Here is a 26,337-nt window from a genome sequence, read left to right on the forward strand (position 1 = left end):
CTGTTTCTCAGTCAAATGATTCCGAAGGTTACATTAACTGTTTTATATGAAGTTGTGGTTGTTCGGTCACTAAGTCATGTCCAACTCTTTGTGACACCATGGCCTATAGCACACCAGACTCCCATTTCCTTCACTTGTCTCCTGGAGTTTGCTCAAATTTATGTCCATTTATATGAAGCACATAACAGGTGTTCAAACAATGTTAATTTTCCTTCCCTTTTATGCATTATACCTGGATGGAAAATTATTTTAGGATCTCTTTCTGCCTGTCTGGAGAAACTGGTGCGAGCTGGTTTAGGAGCAGGGCCTTATTTATCTCCCTCGTGTACACCCAGTGTTTAGGTCATCTGCTCATGTGATTTCAGCAATTACCTGAATATCTATAATGTTTAGCTACAGCTGTTTGTTCCCAGCCTTTCTGTGACCCCTTACCAGCATATCGGATTTAACCCTGACCTAGGCAAACTTCTTTGCAGTCATTTATTATTTGTTTAAGGGTGTACAGCCTCTGGCCCTGTCTCCTTCCTCTCTTCTCATTGGATTAGAGGCTTTCTCCTTGTGTTTGTCCTTCCCAGTTTTTACCTTAAGGCTTTTGAAGAGCAGGAGTAAGTCCTTGAACCTCCCTGGTTAGTAGGAATTATTTTGAACAGAGAAAAATGTCTACCTTTAAAGAGCTTATAGTAGAAGGTAGTGTGATGGTTCCTATTCATACAACATGTAGGTTGTGAATTTTATGCACTATTGGAATTTCTAAAAATATTAACCTTTGGATTTTTGCCTTTTCCATTTACAATATTTCGTCAAACCCTTTCCTCCTGCTTTTTTTTTTTTTTTTTAACTCCATTAGTAATCTGTTATTATTGAGATTCTTCTCTTAATGTTGTCTTATAAGCTAGAGACTGGTGAGGACTGTCCTCCTTGGCTCAGAGTGTGAGGAAGCAAGAGTGGGTAGCATTGCTGTTCAGGGCTTTTGCTTCCGTAGGAGCACCAGGAACACCAGAAATCTTCCCCCTAGCTCCAGATTCACTGGTTGTATTCGTGCCATCAGGTATTATTCCAAATACGGAATTTTATTGCTCCTCAAAAGAAAAACATGTTGAGACAGTAGTTTCTAAGAAGTCAGACTTTGCCACAATTCCTTTTAGATGTAACACCTCAGGCCTTTCCTAGCTTAGATTTAAAATTCTTTCAGAAGCACAGATTTTTTCACAGGGACAGATGATTCATTAATTCTGCTCCATGGAAAGAAAGGATCTCAGGTTAAATACATCACCCACACCTAAATGAACTGACTACAGATTTAAGCTTTGGGAAACCTAAAACATACTTAACAGCATCCAGTCTTAAACTGAAGCAAGATATTTTCAATACCCTACCAACATATGGAAACTGGCAACTTCAGCCTCTTCAATAGTCTGTCTCAATTGAATAGCTTGTGGCATAAACAAGTATTTTTCTGCTCTTCAGTTTACCACATCTTTCTTGGCATCAATTACATTTTTACTTAGTTCAAATCCTTAGTTTGACCGTTGGGCTGAATTCATTTATGGAAGTGGAAATGAAAATTATTTGTGATGTTACTGCTGCATTGGCCACACATGGTCATGGTATGTATATAGTTTGTTTTCCTGAAGTTATATTTTTAATTGCCTATTTACAGAATCATGAAGTGAAGTGAAGTTGCTCAATCATGTCCAACTCTGTGACACCCATGAACTGTAGCCTACCAGGCCTCTCTGTCCATGGGATTTTCTAGGCAAGAATACTGGAGTGGGTAGCCATTCTCCAGGGGATCTTCCTGACCCAGGGATTGGACCCGGGTCTCCTGCATTGTAGGTGGATGCTTTACCATCTGAGCTACCAGGGAAATCTTAGCAAAAGGAGAATTCTCATATGCATGGCCTAATTTACTTTCTTAGAGCTTAAGGGAAGTTATATGAAATACTTTCTCTGCATTTGCCCTCAGATCCATCCCAGGGAAGAGGTTGTTACCAGAATTGATATTTCACAGGCTCCTAGTAAGGCAGGGAGAAAGATCTCCAGTTTTAGCCTTCCTTTTTCCTTCCTTCTCTTGCCTACTGATCCTTGGGTGTGTGGAGGGGTAGTTCTGGTGTCTTGTTTGTTGGGTATAACATAATGGCTTTTTATTTTAATTGGATAATATTTTCCTTCCCATTTCTTCTTCCCAGTGTCTAGCATTTCCAGCCTACTTCTTTCAGATTTTGCCCACATAGGTGTGTAGATTAGGCTAGGGACAAATTTGAAATATCCTGTGCAGGTATGTTTGGAGTGCAGACGAACAATCCTTTGACTTGATTACATTTTGCCACTGAGGAAAGGCGCTCCAGAGCACAGTTTATACCAATCCTGCTCACAACTCAAGTGATGTGTTGAGTGACATCTAGGTTGTATCCTTTCTTTAACTCAGTTCTTTAAAATACGTATTTATCCATTTTATTATGAAGTTTGTGATCTGTGTTTCAGTAGTGACCTCACTTTTTTCTTTTTGAATATTCACCTTGGTAGTTCTTTAAGGAGGAATGATCCATAACAGCCAGGGCTACCTTTCACAGTATTTGATCACCCTTAACTAAATATCAACAACCTTTCTAGAACAGATCACAGCATTTTACCTTGACCCTGATTCTGGCCTTTCTTAACTGCTTTCATTTCTCTGAATGTTTCATGTCCTCGACTGGATGCTGTAACCTCAGCCAGGCGCACTCACTTCCACCTTGTCTGCCTGGGGTACTTCTGCTATCTTTCAGTGATAAGTCTCCTATTACTTTGTGTAATACATTCTGTATATAGTTCTGTAATGGAGCTTAATATACTGAGTTGTTATTACTTATTCATTGGTAAAATATAGTAGTATTTACATGGTTGGTCTTTCTTTCTGTCTTTGTTATTTACTGGTAGAGTGGCACATGCCAAGTTTTTTTTTTCTCTCTAAGGTCTCAATATCCTCATTTGTAAAATGGGAGTAATAAATGTCCCTGCCTCCTAGGGTTATCATGAGATTCAGTGAAATTATTCACATAAAACACTTAACTCTGTTTTTGAACATTGAGTATCGAGGTTGGCGATTGAATATTTGTGTCCTCTATTATATCTTGAGACTGGTAGAGACATGGGATGTGTTTTATTCATCCTTCGGGGATGGCGGGGCTGAGAGGGGCCTGTTTCCTCTGAGATCAGGTCTGCTTTGTGAGCTTTATTCATTAACCCTCACGGTAGTTCTCTGCTGTGATTAGGGCAGATGCAGAAAGGCACAGTGGTCATTTTTCTGAGTTCACACCATATGTAATCCTTTATGTTCTATGGTAATGCTCCTGGGGAGGAGGTCTTAACCAGTTTGTACATTCATTCATTTAACAGATGCTTTTTACCCTGTGCTATGCTAATTTCTGAAACTGGTGAAAATGATGGTCAGGTTCTGCACTAGGTCATAATAGTAATATTTCAAATTTGTATGGCTGTTATAATTCATAAAATTCTTTTCCAGTCCATGCTTTATTTAATCTTTACAATAACCCCTTAAGGATAGACTTTATGATTTTTACATATAAGGAAGCTGAACTCCAAAAAAATGGAATTAAGCCACAAGCATGGATGTAAATTCTTCTGAAGGATGGACACATGGAAGCACACTCTTTTCCAAAAAGTAATCATTTGCTTTTGAAAACTAGCATTCTTGACTCGTGCTTTTTGTTTAGTTTTGTCTTGGCTGGGGCTTTCCAGCCGCTTTTCCGCCCCCCGCCCTATCGCTGCCACACCTACGGCGGGGATGGAGACTGCGGCTCTGACTGTTCTGGCGCCTCTGTGCTGCTGCCGGCTCAGAGCACCATGTGCTGTCAGTGTGGGCAGGCTAGTGAGTTAAATATTGATCCCTGGTTGTTATTATTAAAGTCTTGTGTCTGATACAGAAAAAGTGAATTACCACAGGGTGAAAGGACTCTGACCTGAGTTTTTAAAATATGCTAATGGAAAGGTCTTCGTAAAATTCACACCCTTCTGCAAGGTTGTTAGCCAGCCCTTTTTTCTTTTTTATTCCCCCCCCCCCCCATTCTTGAAACATGAATTGAAATGCTCACTTGTTTGCACACACGGTGAGATTATGCTGTTAATCTTAGATAAGACCTGGTTACTCCACTTTTTAACTGTATAGACCCAGTGAGTAAGTTTGAGTGCTGACTCATTTGTACTGGTGGCTGATGGATTTATAGAAACAGTGTTTTATGACTTTCCACTATCTCAAAAGCCATACTAAAAGTTGAGGACATATTCAGGAAAAGATGACATGGGTTTTTAGCCGTGGCTTTGCCACAGACTGCAGCTTGGATGAAGTTTTCTAAATTTCTTTGAGCCTCCTTTTTCTTAGAGTTTCAGTTTAGCATCCTTAAAAATGAACAGTTTGTACAAATGATCACTGAGGTCTCCTCTAGCTCTGCAGTTTTATAAATTATTTAGATTAGTATTTGTCCACAGGACACTCTGGACGGCTGTGTGTGTGTGTGTAAGGAGTCAAAACATAATGCATGTGAAATTGATAGCTATTTCATTCACCTCTAAATATGATCATTTATTTAGGCTATATTGACTGTAGCTCTATAATTCAAGGGTACATACTACACTCTACACTTGTGGATCTTTCTCCTTTCCTAGAATAATCTCTGGGAGAGAGGTGGATTTAGAATGCATGAAGATAAACATAATCTCAAGATAAGCACTCTTACTGATTATAGGAAGCTAATATTAACACAAATTGACTGTCAGTTGCAAGGGCAAACTCTCACATATCCAAAGATGCACTATAGTATTACTTAGTATTATTTGACAGGAACGCTTCGCATGAAATTTTGGAATTACATGTAGATGCCTTTAAAATGAAAAGGGCTTCCCTGGTGGCTCAGGTGGTAAAGAATCTGCCTACAGTGCGGGAGACCTGGGTTCGATCCCTGGAGAAGGGAATGGCCTCTAGAATGACACTGTTCTTTGGTTTTGTCATGATTCTGACCTCTCAAATTTACTCTGACTTGTTAAGAATAAGTAAAACTAAAAGTGAGTGGAGGGAAATGAAAAGTGGTATTTTCATAATTGGAAGGGTACAAACTTCCGATTATAAGATGAATAAGTTCTGGGGATCTGATGTTCAATCTGATGACTATAGTTAACAAAACTGTCTTATATACTTGGAAGTTGCAAAGAGAATAGATCTGAATGTTCTCACCACACTTAAAAATTGTAATTATGTGAAGTAATAGATGTGTTAACTAACCTTATTGTGGGAATCTATTTTGAACCATTTGAATCATTTTGTAAAATATCTATCAATTTGGATTTGTGTCACATTTTATCATGAACAAATGGACCTTGTGTATTTTTTGAGCAAGAATACTACAGAAGTGATATATCCTTCTCAGTATATATGGGAGGGTAGGGTGCATGATGTCAATGTCTTGATACTTTATAACTGTCGAATCTCTCCACATAAAGGTACCATTTCCTCCTTTGTAATTAATAAATATCTTGGTGAAGATCTGTTGAGACTGTAAGTATCCTATTACTATTTGAACTTTCACCCTTAGTCTTTAAGCTTTTCACTAATTTTAGTGTTCATTACTGGTTTGGTGTACAACAGTTATTAGTGTAGTGTCCTAATGATGATTTTCTTTTTTTCTCATTCCTCTAACACTTGTTAATTGGAATTCCTCCTCTTCTCCTTCTGCTTCTTTGCTGCACCACATGGCTTGTGGAATCTTAATTTTCAGACCAGGGATTGAACCTGGGCCCTCTGCCATAAGAATGGACCTAAGCAGTGGATGGACCACCAGGGAATTCTCTAATTGAAATTCATCTTTAAGAGCTATCCCTTATCCCTCATTTATTTATTTATTCAATTATTTATATCTGTGTGGACTCATGGATATTTATAATCCCATACCACTATTATTTATTTTGATGCTTAAATTGTTTCAGCTTTTTGAAAATTACCCTTTAATTTAAAAAGTTAATAAAACGAATTATAAGTGAAAGCCGTTATTTGTTGTGGGTTGACCAGTACGTTGCATTGTAGCTTAAATTCACAACAGTGGTTGATGTCTGTGCACTCGGACAATTCTCGGTCTACCACAGCTGAACTCCTCAGTCATGTGTTATATAAGAATGAGGGGAAAAAAAGAAGGAGGAGGAAAAGAAAATGAACACATCTTTGTCTTTTCTCCTCTTCCTGAACTCAGTTAATTCTGCCAATTTGGTCAGAAAATCCCTCGTGACAACAAAAGCTTGGCACTTACTAATAGCAGTTCTTTTGTACAATAAAAAAAATTGTGAAGTGCTTAAAGAGATGGAAACTTGGATGGCGTTCTTGTTCCCCCGTGGTAACTGACTGGATGTTCAGGATGGAATGCTTGCTGACCCCTTGAGCACAGCTATTGTGCTGGGTTAATACTGTGTTTCCGTCTATAGTTTATCACTTGGAGTGCCTGTCTAAAACAAACCATCCGGTATGTCCAGCTAGTCCAGGACATCCACTTTGCAACGGATAAGCATTTCCTTGTGCTTAAACTGCTAGGTCTTTTTTTTCTGGTCTAGTAGAAAAACATTACTTTATTAGTGTTTTTATTAAATATTTTTCAGTTATTTAATTTTGTTTGCTGTTGTTACATCCAGTTTTGTGTAACATTTTATTTCTATTTCTTTAACAGCATTCATCATATAGTATCTTTTCTCATTTCTCCTTTATTAATTGGTCTTTTGGGGGGCAGGTTATATATCTTTCTTTTCCTTTTCAACTAAACAACTTGAGGTCAGAGTGTGTATTAAACATTTTAAATAACCTACATGCTTTGCACATAGAGTTCATTGATGTTGAAAAGGGGGAAACATTACAATCTTTTTTTTTTTAATAGTAAAAATTGTCTCCTATCATTTATGTTGGTGGTTTAGTCGCTATTTTGTGTCCGACTCTTGTGATCCCATAGACTGTAGCCTGCCAGGCTCTTCTGTCCATGGGATTCTCCAGACGAGAACACTGGAGTGGGCAGCCTTTCCCTTCACCAGGGGATCTTCCCAACCCAGGGATCGAACCCAGGTCTCCCACATTGCAGGTGGATTCTTCACTGGCTGAGCCACAAGGGAAGCCCAAGAATACTGGAGTGGGTAGCCTATCCCTTCTCCAGCAGATCTTCCCGACCCCGGAATCAACCCAGGGTCTCCTGCATTGCAGGCGGATTCTTTACCAACTGAGCTATGAGGGAAGCTCATTTATGTTCGGAGTAGATAAAAGCATGTTATCTTGGGTTTGTGAGACAAGGGCTTTCTTATAGAAGTATGTTTTAAACCATTATTGACTCCCTATAATATTATATTTTTATATCACTTCAAGAACAAACTGCTCATCCGTAAACCATGTGTTTAAGTAGATAATAGTTTATTAAGTAGAATTTTGTTCTAATGGCTTATGTTTTCTAATAACAAATTTAGTTGACAAGAACCTCAACAAAGATCATTCATACGCATTTTTGTGTGATAACCTTCAGTCTGTGGAGTGACCAGTTTCCACATAATCAAAAAGAAGATGATAGTGTTGAACATGGACGCTGTATTCAAATATTTGCAAAAATCCTTAATCTAGAGCTATTAGCAGCAGTTTTTAACTGGATTTTACCACCCATGCCATAAATATTTCTCATGTTTTCCCCAGGATAGGGAAATTAGGACTATAAAATATATCTATATTTGTGACAGAATTGTTCATAGTTCATCAGCCAGTATTTGTGGTTCATCTATATGTTCATGATCCCTGTTGTGAGCCCTTAATCAAGATACTGCCAAATTTTGACCATTGTATTACATTCATTTGTACTAAAACTAAGTACACATATTGTTACAGTGATGTCATATGGATTGGGGTAAAACTTGCTCTGAAAGGTTGGAAGCAAGTGTGATGTCAAGCCAGAGTCACAAAAAGATTGTGTATGTGTTATGAAAGTACATGAATTTCACCTCATGAATGTGCAAGAGAATGTATTCAGGACCTTAAGTAGTCCGGCAAAGACAGCGACGCAATTCTGAGGGGTGACTAAAAAGAGTGAAGAACCATGGATAGATAAACACTATAGAGGTGATGTGTTGTAATTATTGTTGACTTTTGTAGTCTTGGCTTTTAATCCCTTCAGTGACCCTTGGTCAAATGGAAAAGATGAGCAAAACAGAAACTGTGACATATGTTATTGTTCATTTGCTAAATTGTGTCCAACTCTTTGTGACCCCATGGACTGCAACATGCCAGGCTTCCCTGTCCTTCACTGTCTCCTGGAATTTGCTCAGATTCATGTCCATTGAGTTGGTGATGTCATCCAACCATCTCATCCTCTGCTGCACGCTTCTCCTTTTGCCTTCAGTCTTTCCTAGCATTAGGGTCTGTTCCAGTAAATCAGCTCTCCATGACAGGTGGCCAAAGAATTTGAGCTTCAGCATCAGTCCTTCCAAAGAATATTCAGGGTCGATTTCCTTTAGGATTGACTGGTTTGATCTTGCAGTCCGTCAAGATTTTGCACAATCTTCTGAGCCCCTGAGACTTTGGGGCTTAGCCTTCTTTACGGTCCCACTCTCACATCCGTACATGACTACTGGAAAAACCAGCTTTGACTATACAGACCTTTGTCAGCAAAGTGATGCCTCTGCTTTTTAATATGCTGTCTAGGTTTGTCATAGCTTTCCTTCCAAGGAGCAAGGAGCTTTTAATTTCATGGCTGCAGTCACCACCCGCAGTGATTTTAGAACCCAGGAAGATAGTTAATCTTATTTAATCCTCTCAGTTATTCAGGATAGTTGGTATTAAGGTTAATATTAGAGTTTTGTGGACTAGAAATTGAAATTGAAAAGTTGAATTATTTGTCCAAATCATGAAGTTTATAATTGACAGAACTGAAATTCAAATATGGTCTGTTCAATTTCTTACCTTAGCCTCTACCTACTTTGTCCAGAGTGAAGTGAAGTAGTTCAGTCGTGTCTGACTCTTTGCAACCCCGTGGACTGTAGCCTACCAGGCTCTTCCCTCCATGGGATTCTCCAGGCAAGAGTACTGGAGTGGGTTGCCATTTCCTTCTCCAGGGGATCTTCCCAACCCAGGGATCGAACCCGGGTCTTCCGCCTTGCAGGCAGACGCTTTAACCTCTGAGCCACATTGTCCAGAGTATATTGTATTAATTGCACACCCAAATACACACTGATATTCATTGTGTGCTCAAGCACAGGCATTGGCACTTTTCTTACATTTCTCATTCAACCGCCATAGCCATTTGATTTTGGTATTTAACATTTTACAAATGTGGAAACTGAGGCTTAGACAAGAAAATTATGTGCTTCAGACCTCTCAAAAGGTAAATGGTAATATCAAGGCTTGTACTGAATTTCATTTGACTTTAAAATTTGTTGCTCTGTTTTTATACTTCAGTGACTTTACAAAAATTATCCAAAGAGCATCAACTGTAGGTTAGCAAATGCATTGGAGGATGTGAGATACAGATGTACGACAACTGCATGCTGATACTCCATTGTTCTTTCAGCATTTATGGAACAGTCACTTTTCCCCATTGTTGCTGTCTCTGCCCTTGACTCTGTTTCTGAAATTGGCTTCTAATCCATGTTTTTCTTCATTATTTGATGGCATGTATTAGGTTGCTCAGTTGTGTCCGACTCTTTGTGACTCCATGGACTACATCCATGGAATCCTCTAGGCCAGAACACTGGAGTGGATAGCCTTTCCCTTCTCCAGGGGATCTTCCCATCCCGGGGATCAAACCCAGGTCTCCCACGTTGCAGGGGGTTTCAGCTGAACCACAAGGGAAGTCCAGAATTAACTTTAGTATTATTTATTTAATAGAACACATGCTTATTTAAAAGTTCAAGCATTGTAGAAATAACTTTCAATAGAAGAAATCACTGTAATTACAATACAGATGTAACCATTATTAGCAAATGGGCATATTTTCTTGAGTACTTCATGAACATACTAATTACATATAATTTTTTAAAACATAAAAGCGTTTATTTTTCTTTTGAGAATTTACTTTTTTCACCTAGTAACTCTGATATACCCTGAGTTTTGCCTTTGGTTTTATACTGTTTGAGTCATTTTACATCGTTTTTAAAAATCTGATAAGGTTAATTAAAAAACAAAATAAAACTAGCCTCTACTTTTGTATTTTAGCAGGAGATTAAGAAGCAATATAAATTATTCCTAAGCAGCCTTATGCAAAGTGCCTTTCTTGTTGCCTCTGCTTTAGTGAAAATAAAAGTCTTTATCTTCCCATTTTTTTCTAATACTATAGGTGGTCAAGACTTTCTTACAGTTGTCAACAGTCCTCTGCTTTCTATTTAAAATATATATATTTATTTATTTATTTATTTAATTTTATTCATTTGGCTGTGCCGAGTCTTAGTTGCAGCATGCAGGATCTTTAGTTGCGGCCTGTGTGATCTACTTTCCCAACCAGGGGTCGAACATGGGCCCCTGCATGGGGAGTGTGGCGTCCTAGCCACTGGACCAAAAGGAAGTCCCTGCTTTCGTATGTTTTGAAGTAAGCAAGAAGGGAATGACACAGACAGGAGCATTATTTCACATAAAGCAGTACTTCTCTTTAGGGGAGGGAGAAATGTCACAGAAAATAAACATAAATGTCAACACCAAAAAGAAAAGAAAAATACATACCTTGAAGTAATTTTTCAAATGCACAGTGTTTTCTGGTTGTGGATGAGTTATATAAAGGATTTTCAACAAACATCTACTTACTGTTTAGCAGTTTCCACAAGGAAATTTGCTGGTAGCTGTCTTCCTTACAAAAACATTTAAAAATGCAAACCTAAGATGTTTAAAACATTTTTTTGTGAAAAAATGAAAAGCTTGCATATACTTTTGCAGTTTGAAGAAACTTTCCAAAGAAAATCACTTTTTAAATTCATTTGTTAAATATTTACTTTATAAATGACCCACAGTGGGTTTTACCATATAAGATTAGTAGTTGAAGAAGACTACCAAGGAGAAATTATACAGTAAACAGTCCAAATACCCAAATTATTTCAACCGTTTGTTCTGTGTTCATATATATAAAAGCATGAAAGCTAATACTTTTGAATAAAAGTAATAGATAGCCATGTTAGAATTTAATTGAGGCCTAAAAAATATCCTTTTTTGCCAGTTTGCATAAATTTATTATAAAAGGCCATAATTTTAAAATCCTAAAATTTTAATTGTTGGGGATGAATTTCAGAGATACCTTATTTCTGGTTTGTTTGGATTTATTCCACTGTAGCTTAGAGGTTTAAAAGGAAATTTGAGTTCTCCTTTGTCGTCTCAGTAGTAATTTGAGATCCTCAGAAAGGATGTATCTCCTACTTCTGGGGACTTGGACAGGCCTTGGAGTGAAATGGAGTAGGAAGATGGGTGCTGTGCTTAGTTGCTCAGTCGTGTCTGACTTTTTGTGACCCCATGGGCTGTAGCCCGCCAGGCTCCTCTGTCCACGGGATTCTCCAGGCAAGAATAATGGAGTGGATTGCCATTTCCTACTCCAGGGAATCATCCCAACTCAGGTTATCGAACCCAGGTCTCCTGCATTGCAGGCAGATTGTTTACCCTCTGAGCCACCAGGGAAGCCCAGGATGATGGGTAATGAAATTAATTGAAAATCTCAGGACAAACACAAGTGATAGTTACTTTGTTTTAAAGCAGAACACTGAAATCACATAAGCCTGTGTATTGCTTCCCAGGTAAATTAAATATCTGTTTATGGTTCTCCAGCTGTTGTGGATGGCCAGTTAGATGGGGGTATGGGTGCCATTGTCATCAACTCAAGTAAAACTCATTGCTCCTTTAATAAGGCCATGCAGGAGGCTATGTGTTTATGTCTGTTTCATTTAAATATGTATAGTAATAAGCTCACTGATGCTACTCTGTGATCAAGTGAACATCTGAGTATGTCATAAAGGGGGCTTTTCTAACACTATAGTATTTAAGAATAGTCATTTAGAATGTCTTTAATTTCTCCCAATTGTGAGCCCAAAAGTTAGTATACTGCTTTAAATGTTTAAAAAGTAAATCTCTGCCATTAGCAGTGCCTGGAAACCTGAAGAATTTCTGCCAAAGTTGTTGTGATCTTATTCTCTCTTGAAAGCACGGAGCTAAACTAACGCTTGTGTTCAGATGCCTGAGTCAGCTGCTCAAGGCATATACGAGGTGTAGCCCTGCTCATTTTTCTAGGATGATAAAGTCTCCTTGGCAACCTGAAGCAGTTAACTCTTACTCTCTCCACCTAGAAAATACACGTATTATAACTAGACATAGAAAGCACCCACATAAACACACAGAAATCTTTCTAAATGTTGACATTAGTATTATTGTATCTCCTAGAAGTACGTTTAACTTTAAGCAGATCTTGTTCAATAACTTATAAGAAAATAATTTTGCCTCTTCTACTGACAGCTGTTAAATTTTTTTAACTTTTCTAGCTTTTTAATTTAGAGAAGAAGAAAGGCATCTACTATTTATTGAATGTTTAGTATATGCCTAGAATTTTTACTTGTTTGCAACTAACAAACACACATACATACAATCTATTAGTAAAGTTTCAAAGGCTTGTAAAGTTTCTAATGCTATAAAAGATTAATACTAGCTATTATGACATTGATAAGCATCAATAATGATCATATCTTTCTAGTTTTTCAGTTCCCTTGATACTACTCTAATGAGCTACCACAGTGTAATTTGAGAGGAGGTAGATGCCTGCAGTAACATATATTGATGTTAGCAGAGGAAATGATGACTGATTTATCTATATTCAACTATTTATTGACATTTTAATGCTTTTTAAGATTTTAATAATGTTCACTTTATCTAGTTTTTGAAATAAGAACACCATGCCTCAAATGACAGTAGTTGCCAGTCATAAAGGAGGTAAAAGAAGTGTACCTCTTAAAAGTGAACTTAAAAAGAAAAATGTTTTCTTTTGATTAAAAGCCATATCTTAATTTGGGACTACCATTGATAGAAAAACCCTTTAATACCATTAATAGAAAGCTACCATTAATAGAAAAACAAGTACAGTATCTTTGTACTTGTTTTTCAAAGCTATGACGGTTTGTTTTCATAACTGTCTCCCTTACTAGACTGGGCATTCCTGAGGGCAGAGTTCATGCCTAAGCTGCTCTTGTATTCTCAGCGGCTAGCCTAATGCCTGATACTTGGAAGGTAGCTACAAATGTTGATTGAGTTGAATCTAATTGAAGTAGAGATACCTAGCCTGGAGAAGAGAGAAATAATCTCGAACTTCAGATGTTTGAAGGGCCCTCAAGTAGAAGAGGTTAAGTTTGTTCTGTATGGCCTCTGTTGACAGCAAACCAATGAGTGAAAGTTTCAAGTTTTCTAAATGCTAAGGGTTGTTTAAAGCTAGATGGGGCTGTCTCAGGAGGTAATGAATCTATATCCAGATTCATTTGTGTTGTCCCACTACTGAGATAATTCAAGTATTTAATTGTTCATTTTTCCCCCTTTACTCGTGTATTCAAACATTTACTGAATAGGCACTGGTGTGAATGTTGGACATCGAGATTGAATAAACCATAAACCCTGCTTTTGGGGAACTTGCAGCCAGAAGGGGAACTGAAGTATTATTAACAAAGGATTACACCCCAGAGTGCTTAGAAGTTATTACAGAGGAGTGAGTAAATGGCAAGGCCATGGAGAGAGTAAACAGGACAGGCTGCTGAGGAGGTGAGTTGACCAGGCAGGCAAAGGGAGAAGGGAGTCCTAAGAAGAAACAATATGCAAAGACTCAGAATTCAGTTTTTAGGATAGAGTAGTGGTATATCATTTGGATTACCTGTGCTCTTAAAGCACCCTCTAATCCTAAGATTCTGTGTGCAGGCTCTTTAACTTTGTGTATTTTTTTTTTTCACTTCATGCCAGATAGTTCCTATATGTATATATTTCAGTTGTTATTTTTCATGGGAAGTAAAAATACTGACCTTCTTCTTTGACTTTTGTTTATAGTTAAATTCATACGAGAAGTAACGCCATATATCAAGAAGCCATCATTGGTGTCAGATCTGCCCTGGGAAGGTGCTGCTCCCCAGTCACCCAGCTTTAGTGGCAGTGAGGACTCTGGTTCTCCAAAACACCAGAACAGCACCAAGGACAGGAAGGTCATCCCGCTCAAAATGTGCTTTGCTGCTAGAAACTTAAGCATGCCGGACCTGGAGAACAGGTGAGCTGTACCTAAGGAGAACATCCTACCTACTCACAGCTTTGCAAACTTAAACGGATATATTATAATACTGCTTTTGCATATTTTATGGAATATTATGACTGTTGACTAAATTAGGTAAAGAAAAACATCAATCTGAGATGAGAGAATCGTTTCTGGGCTTCCATATTTAAATTTCCTCACACATATATGTGTGTTGTTGTTGTTCAGTCTCTCAGTCTTGGCTGACTCTTTGCGGCCCTCTGGACTCAGCACGCCAGGCTTCCCAGTCCTTCCCTATCTCCTGGAGTTTTCTTAAACCCGTGTGCATTGAATCGGTAATGCCATCCAACCATCTCACCCTCTGTCATCCCCTTCTCCTCCTGCCTTCAATCTTTCCCAGCATCAGGGTCTTTTCTAATGAGTTGGCTCTTTGCATCAGATGGCCAAACAATTTTGGACAAACACACAAGAAACTTAATAATGGTTATCCCTGGGGAGTGAAGTGGGATTAGAAGGTAGAAGGAAAGAAGAGGCCTTTACTTTTCATTTTATACCTTTATGGAGTGTTAATATTACTCCTTCATTGTGATTATGACTTAATAACTGAAAAAAATCTTGTTCAAGAAACTTTTAAAAATATCTCCATAGAAGGAAATTCCTTATACTATGGATAGCGTAAAGAATCAGAGATCTTCATTATAGATCAGGTTGCATCAACTACTAATATCACCCTTGCAAGTTAGCTTCTCTTGACCTCAGCTTCCTCATTTGTAAAATGAGAGCACTGGATTGAATAATCTCTAATGTCCCTCCTAGTTCTATCACCATTTGGTTTCTATGACTTTGTCTTCATTAATGCCATGCAGTGGTACCGTTAAACTTAGTGTTAGAATAGACATTAAGGGTAAAAAGAAAGATAACGATAGTTGGGAAGATCCCCTGGAGAAGGAAATGGCAACCCACTCCCAAATTCTTGCCTGGAGAATTCCATGGACAGAGGAGCCTGGTGGGCTACAGTCCATGGGGTCACAGAGAGTCAGACACAACTGAGTGACTAACTTTCGCATTCACAAGGACAAACTTTTTATAACCTACTTTGACTTTTATGGTCTCCTCTGATCTGATTGCATAGCCAGGTGCCTAGTCAGGATGGGCTGGTTCACAGAAGACAACCAGAAACTGAATGACCTTGAGCATTTTAGGCCATAGGGACATAGAAGCTCCTGCTCTGTAGTATATTGTGTGTATGCTGGAAACAGCTGAGTTCTGCAATCACACAGGCCTTGGTTTGAGTCCCAACTAGGTCACTTGCTCCAAGTGGTCATTTGCTTGCCATGTCTGCAATGGCAGAGAAGTCTAGAAAGCTCTCTGGGGGGTCTCTCACAGGAGAGTACTAGTCCCATCTGTGAGGGCTCTGCCCTCATGATCTAATTGCCTGCCAGAGGCCCCATTTGCTAATCTTGTCGTATTCTGGTTAGAATTCTAACATACGGATTTGAGGTGAAGACACAAACATTTAGTCTATAGCACTTGGAGTGCTGCTGCTATATCTGAGTATTGTAAGAAAAGAAAAAGTATTACACGGTTTCCGTAGGATACTGGAGTTGTGAGAGTGAGGAAAGAAGGAAGGAGGAAGATGAAATGACTTGGCTCTATTGCTGAAAGCTGTGCTAGTTTATCATCCACGAAGACGTCTTTCAGAGCTCAATAATCTTGACCTTTATTGAAACTTGGGGCTGCATGCTCTTTAGCACATATGCTAAAGATATTTGATCAATGGTCAAATTTGAAATAGATTTTTAGAACCAAATGGAGAGGGCAGTTTGGGCTACAAGAGTGTATCACACCATGCTTTTTAGTAAGACCATTGATTGGTCTACTTGACCAGAGTGTACTATACAAGGGAAGTTCTTAGAAGAGTCAGGCTGTTGAAGATTCTCAGGCTTAATTCTGCAAAAAAATTCATTTCTGATGTTGCTTGAAATACCAAATTTGGGGACCTCCCTGGCAGTCCTGAGGTTGACTCCATGCTCCCACTGCAGGGGACACAGTTTCAATCTTTGATCGGGGAACTAAGATCCAGTATGCCCCACGGTGCAGCCAAAAAAAGAAACACCAAATTTGCAAATGATCTGCTTTTTGTGAAATATAAATTGAAAGAGATTCAAAGTTATTCTCATGTCACTCTTACTTGCATTCCAAGCGTGCTTTCTAGAAAAAAAGAAAAGCAGTAGAATTGCAGGTACCTGGAAAAATTACTTGTGACTTTGGTTATCCCCACAGGAATGTGGATCTTTATCCTGTGTGTGTGTCTTGGTAAAAAAAAAAAGTTCAGAACCATTGACTCATTAGACTGAAGTTAGGGTGATGGACTTTGACACTTCAGTCAAGCTATTTGTTTTCCATAAGCCACGGTTTCCTCCTGTAGAAAATGAAAGCTTGTGTGAAGATTAAATAAGAGAATGATTATAAAATTGGCATAAAATGCTCTCAGTATATTATTATTATACCTGCTGCTGGTGTCCTTGTAACCTTAAATAAGTCCCTTCATTTCTCTGTCCTCCTATTTTTTTCCTTCCATAAAATGAACATAATAATACATGTTCAACTCTGTTTTTTAGAACTACTTCAAGAATAAATAAGATAGTATCTATAAAATCGCTTCTAGCTCATTCATCCTTAAATTTATCTCAGCTCTGTCAAAGGGAATGTCATGACAGGTAACACAACTGCAATGTTTAAAGCCATGGAGAGAAACAGTTCATTTAGGAACAATAAAAATAAATTTTATCAGGATATCTGTCACCAAGATATTTATCACATTGTAGCCCTAATTTTTTCCCTAATGTTTTATTGTGAAAATCTTCAAACTTAGGCGAAGTCGAAATAATTTTACAGTCAACACTCATTTTTCCACCACCTAGATTCTACCATTAACATTTTACTATGTTTGCTTTATCACAAAATAGGCCCATTTAGCCATCCATCAGTCCATCTTATATTTTTGATTTGTTTCAAAGTAAATTGCATACATTACTATGCTTCCCTCTACTCAAACATGCATATAGAGTTCAGTGTTTTTGTTGTAACTTTTTTCTTTTGAGATAATATCTACATACAATAAAATATACAAACCATAAGTTTTGACAGATGCATTCAATTGTGTGACCCAAGCTTGTCAAGATACAGAACATTACTCTTACCCTGGGAAGTTTTCTTTTGCCCTCCACAGTCAATTCTCTCTCCCACCGTCCAAGGCTACTCCTGTTCTGACTTGCTGTCATGTATTGGTTTCAACTATTCTGAAACTTCATAAAATTATAGTCATGTCATGTGTACTTTTTGTGATAGAATTATTTTACTCAGTGTAAGATTTTTTTTTAATTGAAGTAAGATTGCTTTACAGTGTTGTGTTGGTTTCCAGTGTAAGATTCTTGAGCTTCATCCTTCCTGTTATGTGTAACAATAGTTCTTTCTCTTTATTGCTAAGTAGTAGCATATTTTATGGATATACCACAGTTTCTTTATCAATTTTCCTATTGATGGTTATAATTCTTGTGGGCATACATTTTTAGTTCTTGTGGGTAAGTTCTTAGGAGTGAAACTGCTGACTCAAAGGATAGGTGTATGTTTATTTTTTTAAAAAACCTGTGAGACTTTTTTCCAAAGTGGTTGTGCCGTCTTACATTCCTACCAGCTACATCCATACCAACACTGAGAGTGTCAGTCTTTTTAGTGTTCTGATGAGTATATAGTGGAATCTCTTTGTGGTTCATCCTTTGTGTTTATGTAAAGACTTCTTTGACAGGAGAGGAAAGCAGCCTTTTTTTTCCCTCTGTTTCACTACATTGATTTAGTTTGACTATCTAGAGCTGGAAAAAAGTGCTGACTATCAGAATGTGTAAGTGAGGAGGGGGAAGAAATTTACTTTTTCCACCTCTCCTCTTTCAAGACCTCACTAGATGCTTCTGATTGTTATAAGCAGTTCATTGTGGAAACTGAAAGCTAAATAAATAATGACAGACTCCAGGGAGAGAACATGAGCCTGTTCCTTAGCAAATAGCATTATGGGCAGTGCAGAGTTTATCGAGAACACAGTGTTCTTAAAGCTGCTTTTCGGAAATGTAACTCTGTTATCGTTGAGGTTCTCAAGGTCTGGGTCATCTTCGCTTTGGCTGTTTTCCATGTAAATGGTAAATTTTGGCTTTATGACATACAAAACAACATTATTAATTGAACATTATTATAAATTGAACTCATACTTTATGACAAAGACTTTTCTGAACAGAATAAGCAGGCTAGACTTAAAGAATCTTATGCTTCTGTGAACCTAACCATGATCTGATTCATCTGGTCAGAATGTAATTGCTTTTCTCAGGAAATCCTCAGTGGTTTGACTGGAGGCCAGACCTCTTCACACTGTAGCTGTCTCCTCCTCTCTCCTGTGGGCCCAAACAATGACTGGCAGACTGCCTCCAAACTCTAAGTAGTTTTCATCTGAATTTGTCTTTTAAAACAGCAGTCAACATTAGGAAACACTTTGTTCCCTTTATCGGCTCCAGGGGCTGCTTCTTCAAAGGCAGACTTCTGGATCCTAGAATCATAAGTCCTCTTGTGGAGTTTATGTTCTGTTTCTTCTAATTTAATTTCCTATTTTACAATCACATTTTAAGAAACACTACAGATTCTCTCTTTGGATGAAAAGTTTGTGATTCTGTCCTAGGGAACTGTTTTACTTCCTGTTTTCCCCTTTTTTAGCCTAGTGGTTCCATGATCTTCTGCTTAATCAGGTTATTTTATAACAGACTTATTTTCCTTTCTTTCACTTATTAATAAGTAGGAACTTTAACATCAGGATTTTCAGAGTTTTAACTATGGCCAAGGACCTGTATCTGAGACTTTCCCAGGAACTGTATGAGGTCTGAAGGCTTTTTCAGAAGGTGAATGTTTTGTGCCCAGAGAAGGATGAGCTGATTCCTGCCTTTAGTGTTAAGTAGGTCAGTAGAAGGAGTGAAAGAAATTTTTCGTCATGGTTTTGTGACTGAACTTTTAGCATGTGATTAAGGATGTTAAGCTGGTTACAGTACCAAAGCAACCAGGTAGAAATGAACAGCCGCTGTAGAAAATGGTCAGCCCAGTAGAGAGTGTAAACTAAGGACATCCCTGGCTCTTGCATTCAGTTTGGTGGGATGAGGGTGGAGGTCAGGCTTCTGCTGGACTGAGGGTGGGGCAGTCACTAGCTGCTGGGTGTGGGGAATGCTGAACCGGTCAGCTGGCCTCTCTATTTTAGCTGCGTGCTTTACTCCCACTTCCAGAGGTAACTGGTGCCTCCAATTCTTCGGCCTCTTCAGGATTCTGCAACATGGACTGGCTCGGATTTGACTCTCCCCTACTTTTCTTAGGTTTGCTAAATCATTAACTACTCTGTCTGCTTGCCAGCTTCCAAAATTTTGTTGTAGTCGCTCCTCTCATCTTCTCCCTGAGCTTATAAGATTATGCTTTTTTAAAATTCCCTTTAAATTTGTAAATGACTCCTTAGATAAAATACCAAAAGCACAGTACATTAAAGAAAACTTTACAAGTTGAACTTTATTAACAATGAAAGCTTCTGCTGTGTAACAGACACTGTGTACTAGGGTTCTCCAGAGAAACAAACAAGAGGATGGATAGATAGGTTTATTTACTCATTATAGGAATTAACTCATGTAGTTGTGGAGACGAAGTCCCATGGTCTGCAAGCTGGAGAAACAGAAAAGCCAGTCTTAAAATTCACCCCAAGTTCAAAGTCCCAAGAACCAGGAGCACCAGTGTTTGAGGGCTGGAGAAGGTGAATGTCCCAACTTAAGAAGAGAGCTAATTTGCCTCTCCTCTGCTTTTTTTATTCTATTTATGCCCTCGGTGAATTGGATGATGCCCAGCCGCACTGGCGAGGACCATCTCCTTTACTCATTCTACTGATGATGCTAATCTGTTGCAGAAACACCCTCACAGACACACCTAGAAATAATGTTTTACCAGCTACCTGGACATATCTTAGCCCAGTCAAGTTGACACATAAAATTAACCATCACACACTGTTAAGAGAACAAAGAGATAAGCTGAGGACTGGGAGAAAAATCTTTGTAAAATACATATGAAATAAAGGACTGACATCTGAAATATACAAAGAATTCTAAAACTCAGTAATAGGAAAACAACCCAGTTTTAAAATGGGCAACAGACATTTCACCAAAGGAGAAATAGAAATGACAAATGGGGAAATGAAAAGTGTTAAAATCATATTCTATTAAGGAATTGTGAATTAAAACATTAAGATGTCACTGTACATGTACTAGAATGGCCAGAATCCAGCGAACAGTACCACATGCTGGTAAAGATGTACACCACCAGGAAGGCTTATTCATCAGTGAGGGGAATGCAGGATGAAGCGGCTACTTTGGAAGACAGTTTGGCAGTTTCTTACAAAGCTAAACACAGTAGTCTTACCATGTGACCCCACAGTTGTGCTCCTTAGTATTTACCCAAAGGAGTCAAAAACTTAGGTCCACACAGAAACCTACACATGAATGCTTTCATCATAATTGCCAAAATTCGAAAACAACCGAAAGGACCTTCCATAGGTGAATGGATAAACAAACTATGGTTCCTCCAGACAGTGGAATATTATTCAGCCATAAAAAGAAATAAGCTCTCAAGCCACAAAAGACATGGAGAACCTTAAATGCATATTGCTAAATGAGAAAGTTACATACTACAGGATTCCTTGGAAACAGATCAACAGTTGCCAGGAGTTCAGAGCCAGGGAGTGGGGGTAATGTACTATTTTAAATCTTCCCATAACAAGTGTATAATTGTTTTCTTTAGAGAATATAATCATTTTTTAGCCAACAAATATCAATATTTATGTTAAGGACCATGACAGCAACAATTGATAGAGTGAAAAATAACATTAAAAAGAAAAAAACATAAAATAATGTAGAAAACTAAATAAAGGTCAATGTGAATATTAAGCTATTTGTCAGGAATCTCTTTCCTTCTCTCTACTTTTTCTGGGCTTTTTGGATGGAGGAGTTCCTCCTGCCTAGGAGTGTGTGTCCTGCTGGTGACTCAGCAGGTAGTCTCATCCTTTTTGGGTCCAATTAAATCTCCCTAGGCCATTTCTCTATTGTAATCCATCTTACATCCCACCATCAAATTACTTTTTAGCTTATTATTTTTAATTGTGATAAAATACACATAACATAAGATTTACCATCATAACTCTTTTTCTGGAGGAGCAAATGGCAGTTCATTCCTGTATTCTTGCCTGGGAAATCCCATGGACAGAGGAGCCTGGTGGGCTATAGTCTATGGGGTTGCAAAGATTCAGACATGACTGAGCAACTGAGCACACACACACACACACACAACATAAAATTTACCATCTTAACTATTTTTAAATGTATAGTTCAATGGTATTAATTATATTCATATTACTATAATACCAATCTTCAAAACTTTTTCCTCTTGCACAATAAAAATCGTACCCATTCAACAGCTCTCCGTTTCCCTCTCCTCCCATCCCCTAGCCACTACCATCCTAGTTTTTGTTTCTGTGACTTTGACTGCTCTAGGTACCTCATATAAGTGGACTCATAGAATATTTGCCCTTTTGGGATAGGTTTGTTTCATTTAGAATAATCCTCTCAAGTTTCACTCATTATAGCATGTGACAGAGTTTCTTTCCTTTTTAAAGCTGAATGTTGTGTGTGTGTGTGTGTATCCCGTTTTGTTTATCCATCCCATTGATGGACATTTGGGTTGTTGCCACCTTTTGGATTGTGAATGATGCTCCTCTGAACCTAGGTGTACAGATATCTCATAAAGTTAATTTTTTAATTCATTGTCTTGATCATATTGTCCCCTTGTTCAGAATCCTCAGTGATTCCACGTTGCTTACCAATTAACATCCAGATTTAACCTGCTATTCAAAACCCCCAAAGTTTTTATCTCAAGCTATTTCTTGCTGTATTTAGCTATAGGATAGGAAATCAAATAAACTCACCAAAACTATAACTAAAACAGAAGCAAAATAGCTTGTGACTTGCTATTTAAAGATGCTTCAGGTATGGGCTTTGTGAAGTGTTTCAGCTGGTCACAGATCTTATTTTATGTTTTGACTATTTTCTAGAACTATTGCTGTAAAACTGTGAAGGCATATAAAACATGGATAGACTGGTGGGTAGACCTTCAGGTAGCTAGCAGGGTAAGTCTAGTGGGAGGGCGTGTCGGTGGATAAGTAGGTAGGTAGCATGGATAGATATGTTTATAAGCTGTATACCAGCTCGGTAAGTGTGCCCCAGTGGTAAAGAGGCCCCCATTGCAGTCCTGCTTTGCTGCTAACATCTCAGGAGTACCTTTTTGAGCCACGAATTTTGTGGTAGTCATCACAGTTCTTTATAGAAGTAGTTTTTATAACTTGTATATTAGTTAAATATAAACTTTCTGCCTTCCCCATTAGATGATAGGCCCAGTAAGAGGAGAGACTAGTTTTTCTCTATTTTTTTCACTATTGTATCTCTAATACAGTGTCTAGCATAGAATCTAGAAAACAGTAGGTTTTCATTAAATGTTTATTTAAGAAAGGATGGCTGACCAGAGCTCAAATGAGAATGAATGTTTGCCACATTAAGTATGGCAAGTTAAAATGGAATTATAAAGGAATTTCTAAATATGAGCAGAGAGAGGGGATGCAGGCTTCCAAGCAGACATGCTGTTGTACCTGTAAACCAGTCATGTTGGTCAGGCAGTGAGGGACCTCGTGACAGGGCTGCAGGGAAGCAAAAACTGCCTTCAGAAAGATGAAAGAATAAAAAGTTCTCTCCTTGGTCAGTGGCAGTCTGTCAGTTTTCAGCCTACCATGAAAAATACTAAGAGCTTTTAATTTTTTCCCTTTTAAAAGATATATATGTTCACTGTTAGAGCACAGCAGTGAACATATGTTAGTCATTTATTGATTGATTTTTAAAATTCATCTTGGCAAAAGCTTTGATCAAAACACAAGATAGTACCCAGCAAATTGCTTTATAAGGAATTGGTTGCGTGTACCTTTAAAAAAATTTAAATAAGTCCTAAAAGTTACTTTTGAAGTAGACATTGTTCTTAGTTGAGCATTAATAAATAATAGTCATAGAATTGAAGATTTCTTAACTATTTTTCCTCCACTACTTGGAGGATGATTTAATCATATGACATTACCCAGACCCTAGAAAACAATTCCAAATTTTCAAAGAGAGGCATATTCTTCAGCGATTTTATTTCACACAGTGGAAATTTCAGTTCAATTTTTGGCAATAAGTTTTACTTACCTAGCAATACTATATACCAGAATTTTCTAAGTATTTAAAAAAAAATTATTTCATTACAGTGTGCCTATGAGATTCAACAAGCAGGCTCTCCATTTCTTTGACTTGGAAATGAAGGCGGAGTGAAGTGTTCTTAGTACCGATTCTACACTAGGTTCTCTCATTTCAGGTCATTTCATGAATACTGAAACAGCAGACCCAGCAGTTAGTCTTTCTGGTGATGATCTTTCCACATGTGGATTTCTCTGGAATTGGACTCTAAGGAATTAAGAAAAAGCATTTATATTCTGGAATGTAAAATTAAAGTTGATTTTCAGTTATATATGTTAAACCGTGGCAGTTTTGATGGCTTCTGATCTAGCTCATTTTCTTTTTTCTTTTTCCACACAGATTGATAGAGCTCCATTCTCCTGATAGCAGGAACACATTGATCCTCCGTTGCAAGGATACAGCCACAGCACACTCCTGGTTCGTAGCTATCCACACCAACATAATGGCTCTCCTCCCACAGGTGTTGGCTGAACTCAATGCCATGCTTGGTGCAACCAGTACAGCGGGAGGCAGCAAGGAGGTTAAGCACATTGCCTGGCTGGCAGAACAGGTAGGCTGGGAGGCAGGGCAAGGTCTCACCGGGTCACCGTTCAGAGCCAGGATGGTTCCCCCATTTCGTATGTCTGGAATATTTATCACACAGTCAGGTCTCCAGTGTCTAACTTGTAGATCTTTTGTTTCTCCTCCCCTAGTCTTTAGCTATTTATTGCTAATTATCACTTCCACCAGAAGAATTGACTGTCATGATAGTCATCATCATAACATAACCATGAAGAGATTTTTATCATTTCTGTCCTTAATGACGGGAGATAATTTTCATGCTTTTAGAATGGAATCAGCAAACTTATTTTGCAAAGGGCTATTAGTGCCACCACTACTTAACTCAGCCATGATAGCAGCAAAACAGTCATAGACAACATGAACATGAATAGATGTGGCTGTGCTTTAATAAAACTTTATTTACAGAAACAGAAAGTGGGCTGTATTTGGCCCACGGGCCATAGTTCCCCAATTCTTGCTCTAGTCTATTGACAGAGTTTCAGAGACAACAGGCTTACTACCCTGATCTGGGAAAAGTTTAAAATATACAAAATATTTTACAAGCTATTAAACACATGTATAGTAGTCTTCTACAACTGACAAATGGAAAGAAACCAGAAAACTTAAATAGAGGTTGGGTGAAAGGAAAGGAAGAACATAACCCTAGTTAGTTTAGATCCAAAGTTTGACAAAAGGGAGACTAAAAGTTGTACATGATGTTACAACACATCCTTTTTCTTTCGGGGCCTTCACCGTCAGCTGAGCCAGAGGGAGCTGAAAACAAACAGGGTTAGGGAGTCAGAGATGAGTGTTCAGGGGCTAAGTCTGTTTTTCATTGGTTTTCTTTTTAAAAGTTCCTTTATATCTTTGCACCCTAGTTCCTTCATGTGTGCCAGTGGGGCAGGGATTGCATCAGTATCAGCCCAGTTCCTTTGTGTTGTTGTTTTGTTTTGTTTTAAGTACAGTTTCAGGGTCTGGCTCCCCATGGTCCCCCTCAGGAGTCCCCATTTGGTAGACTGATGGTAGGGCCTGGCAATCTCATTCACTCCCCCAGGTGATAGTGTGGTGAATCAGTTTTGGATTCCACTGATCTATTTATTTTCAGCCATGAAATTTTATGAACACTTCAAATAATGATTCTAATAAATTAGAACACAGAATTTGTACTGTGATGATTTTTAGGAGGCATGACTAGAATAAGCAGAAGAGACTAATGAAAATCATGGTATAAGTACTTAATGACTTTGAAAGTTTTAGTATTTTATCATGGTTTCTATGTTTTTATATGCTGGTTGAAAAACTCAATGGGGTGGTAGTTGTTCTGTGCTTTTGGCAATGTTAGAAATCTTCATGCTTTAAAAAAATACTTTCACAAGGTTCCAAGATTAAAATGAGAAGTTAATAGGTGAAGTCTTACCCTCCTTCTGCTTCCCCATCCACCTAATTCCCACCCCTCAGCCCCCAGAAAGATAATCACTTTGATTCCTTTATAGTGACTCTTTTGAGAGTTTCTTATGCAGGTAAAAGCAAATATGAAATATGTTCTTTTTCTCTTTAATAAAAGAAGAAAGCATATTATGCACACTATATCAATACTTTGCTGATTTTTTTCATGAAACAATATATCCTGGAGATCTTTTTATATCAAAATATATGGAGCATTCTTTTTTACAACTTTATAGTTTTTCATTGTGTGGCTGTAGTTAAGTAAGCATTTCCTCCAGTGTTGTCGTCATAATCTTGTGCCCTTACAAAGAATGAATAACCTTGCTATAATGAATAACCTTGTGGTTTGTCCTTTCACACATGTGCTGTCCAAACTCTTTGGTTCCAGAATCCAGATAGAGCAGATAACAAGAGAACACACATTATCTGAATGTTTTGGTTCTTTAGTTTCTGGTAGTAAGTTGTAAAACTTTGGTTAGAAAAGGATTTATCCAAAATTTTAGCATCATTTCCTGAGCTTTGATTATTAGAGTTCATAGAACTGAATATGTGTATATCAGCAGGCTTCCCTGCTGGCTTAGAGGTTAAAACGTCTGCCTGCAATGCGAGAGACCTGGGTTTGATCCCTGGCTTGGGAAGATCCCTTGGAGAAGGAAATGGCAACCCACTCCAGTATTCTTGCCTGGAGAATCCCATGGACAGAGGAGCCT

The 26,337-nt window shown here is 38.1% G+C and overlaps 1 protein-coding gene across 1 annotated transcript in view; it reads left to right on the forward strand.

Annotated features, from left to right (window-relative positions):
- SNTB2 (syntrophin beta 2) overlaps positions 1-26,337 on the forward strand; it is a 70,815-nt gene that overhangs the window by 21,213 nt on the left and 23,265 nt on the right. The window contains exons 2-3 of the mRNA XM_019978504.2: positions 14,051-14,264; positions 23,981-24,191. Coding sequence (XP_019834063.2) covers positions 14,051-14,264; positions 23,981-24,191 — 425 coding nt within the window. The remainder of the gene's footprint in view (positions 1-14,050; positions 14,265-23,980; positions 24,192-26,337) is intronic.

The sequence above is a fragment of the Bos indicus genome, chromosome 18, assembly GCF_029378745.1.
Source record: "Bos indicus isolate NIAB-ARS_2022 breed Sahiwal x Tharparkar chromosome 18, NIAB-ARS_B.indTharparkar_mat_pri_1.0, whole genome shotgun sequence".
NCBI classification, from domain to species: Eukaryota; Metazoa; Chordata; class Mammalia; order Artiodactyla; family Bovidae; genus Bos; species Bos indicus.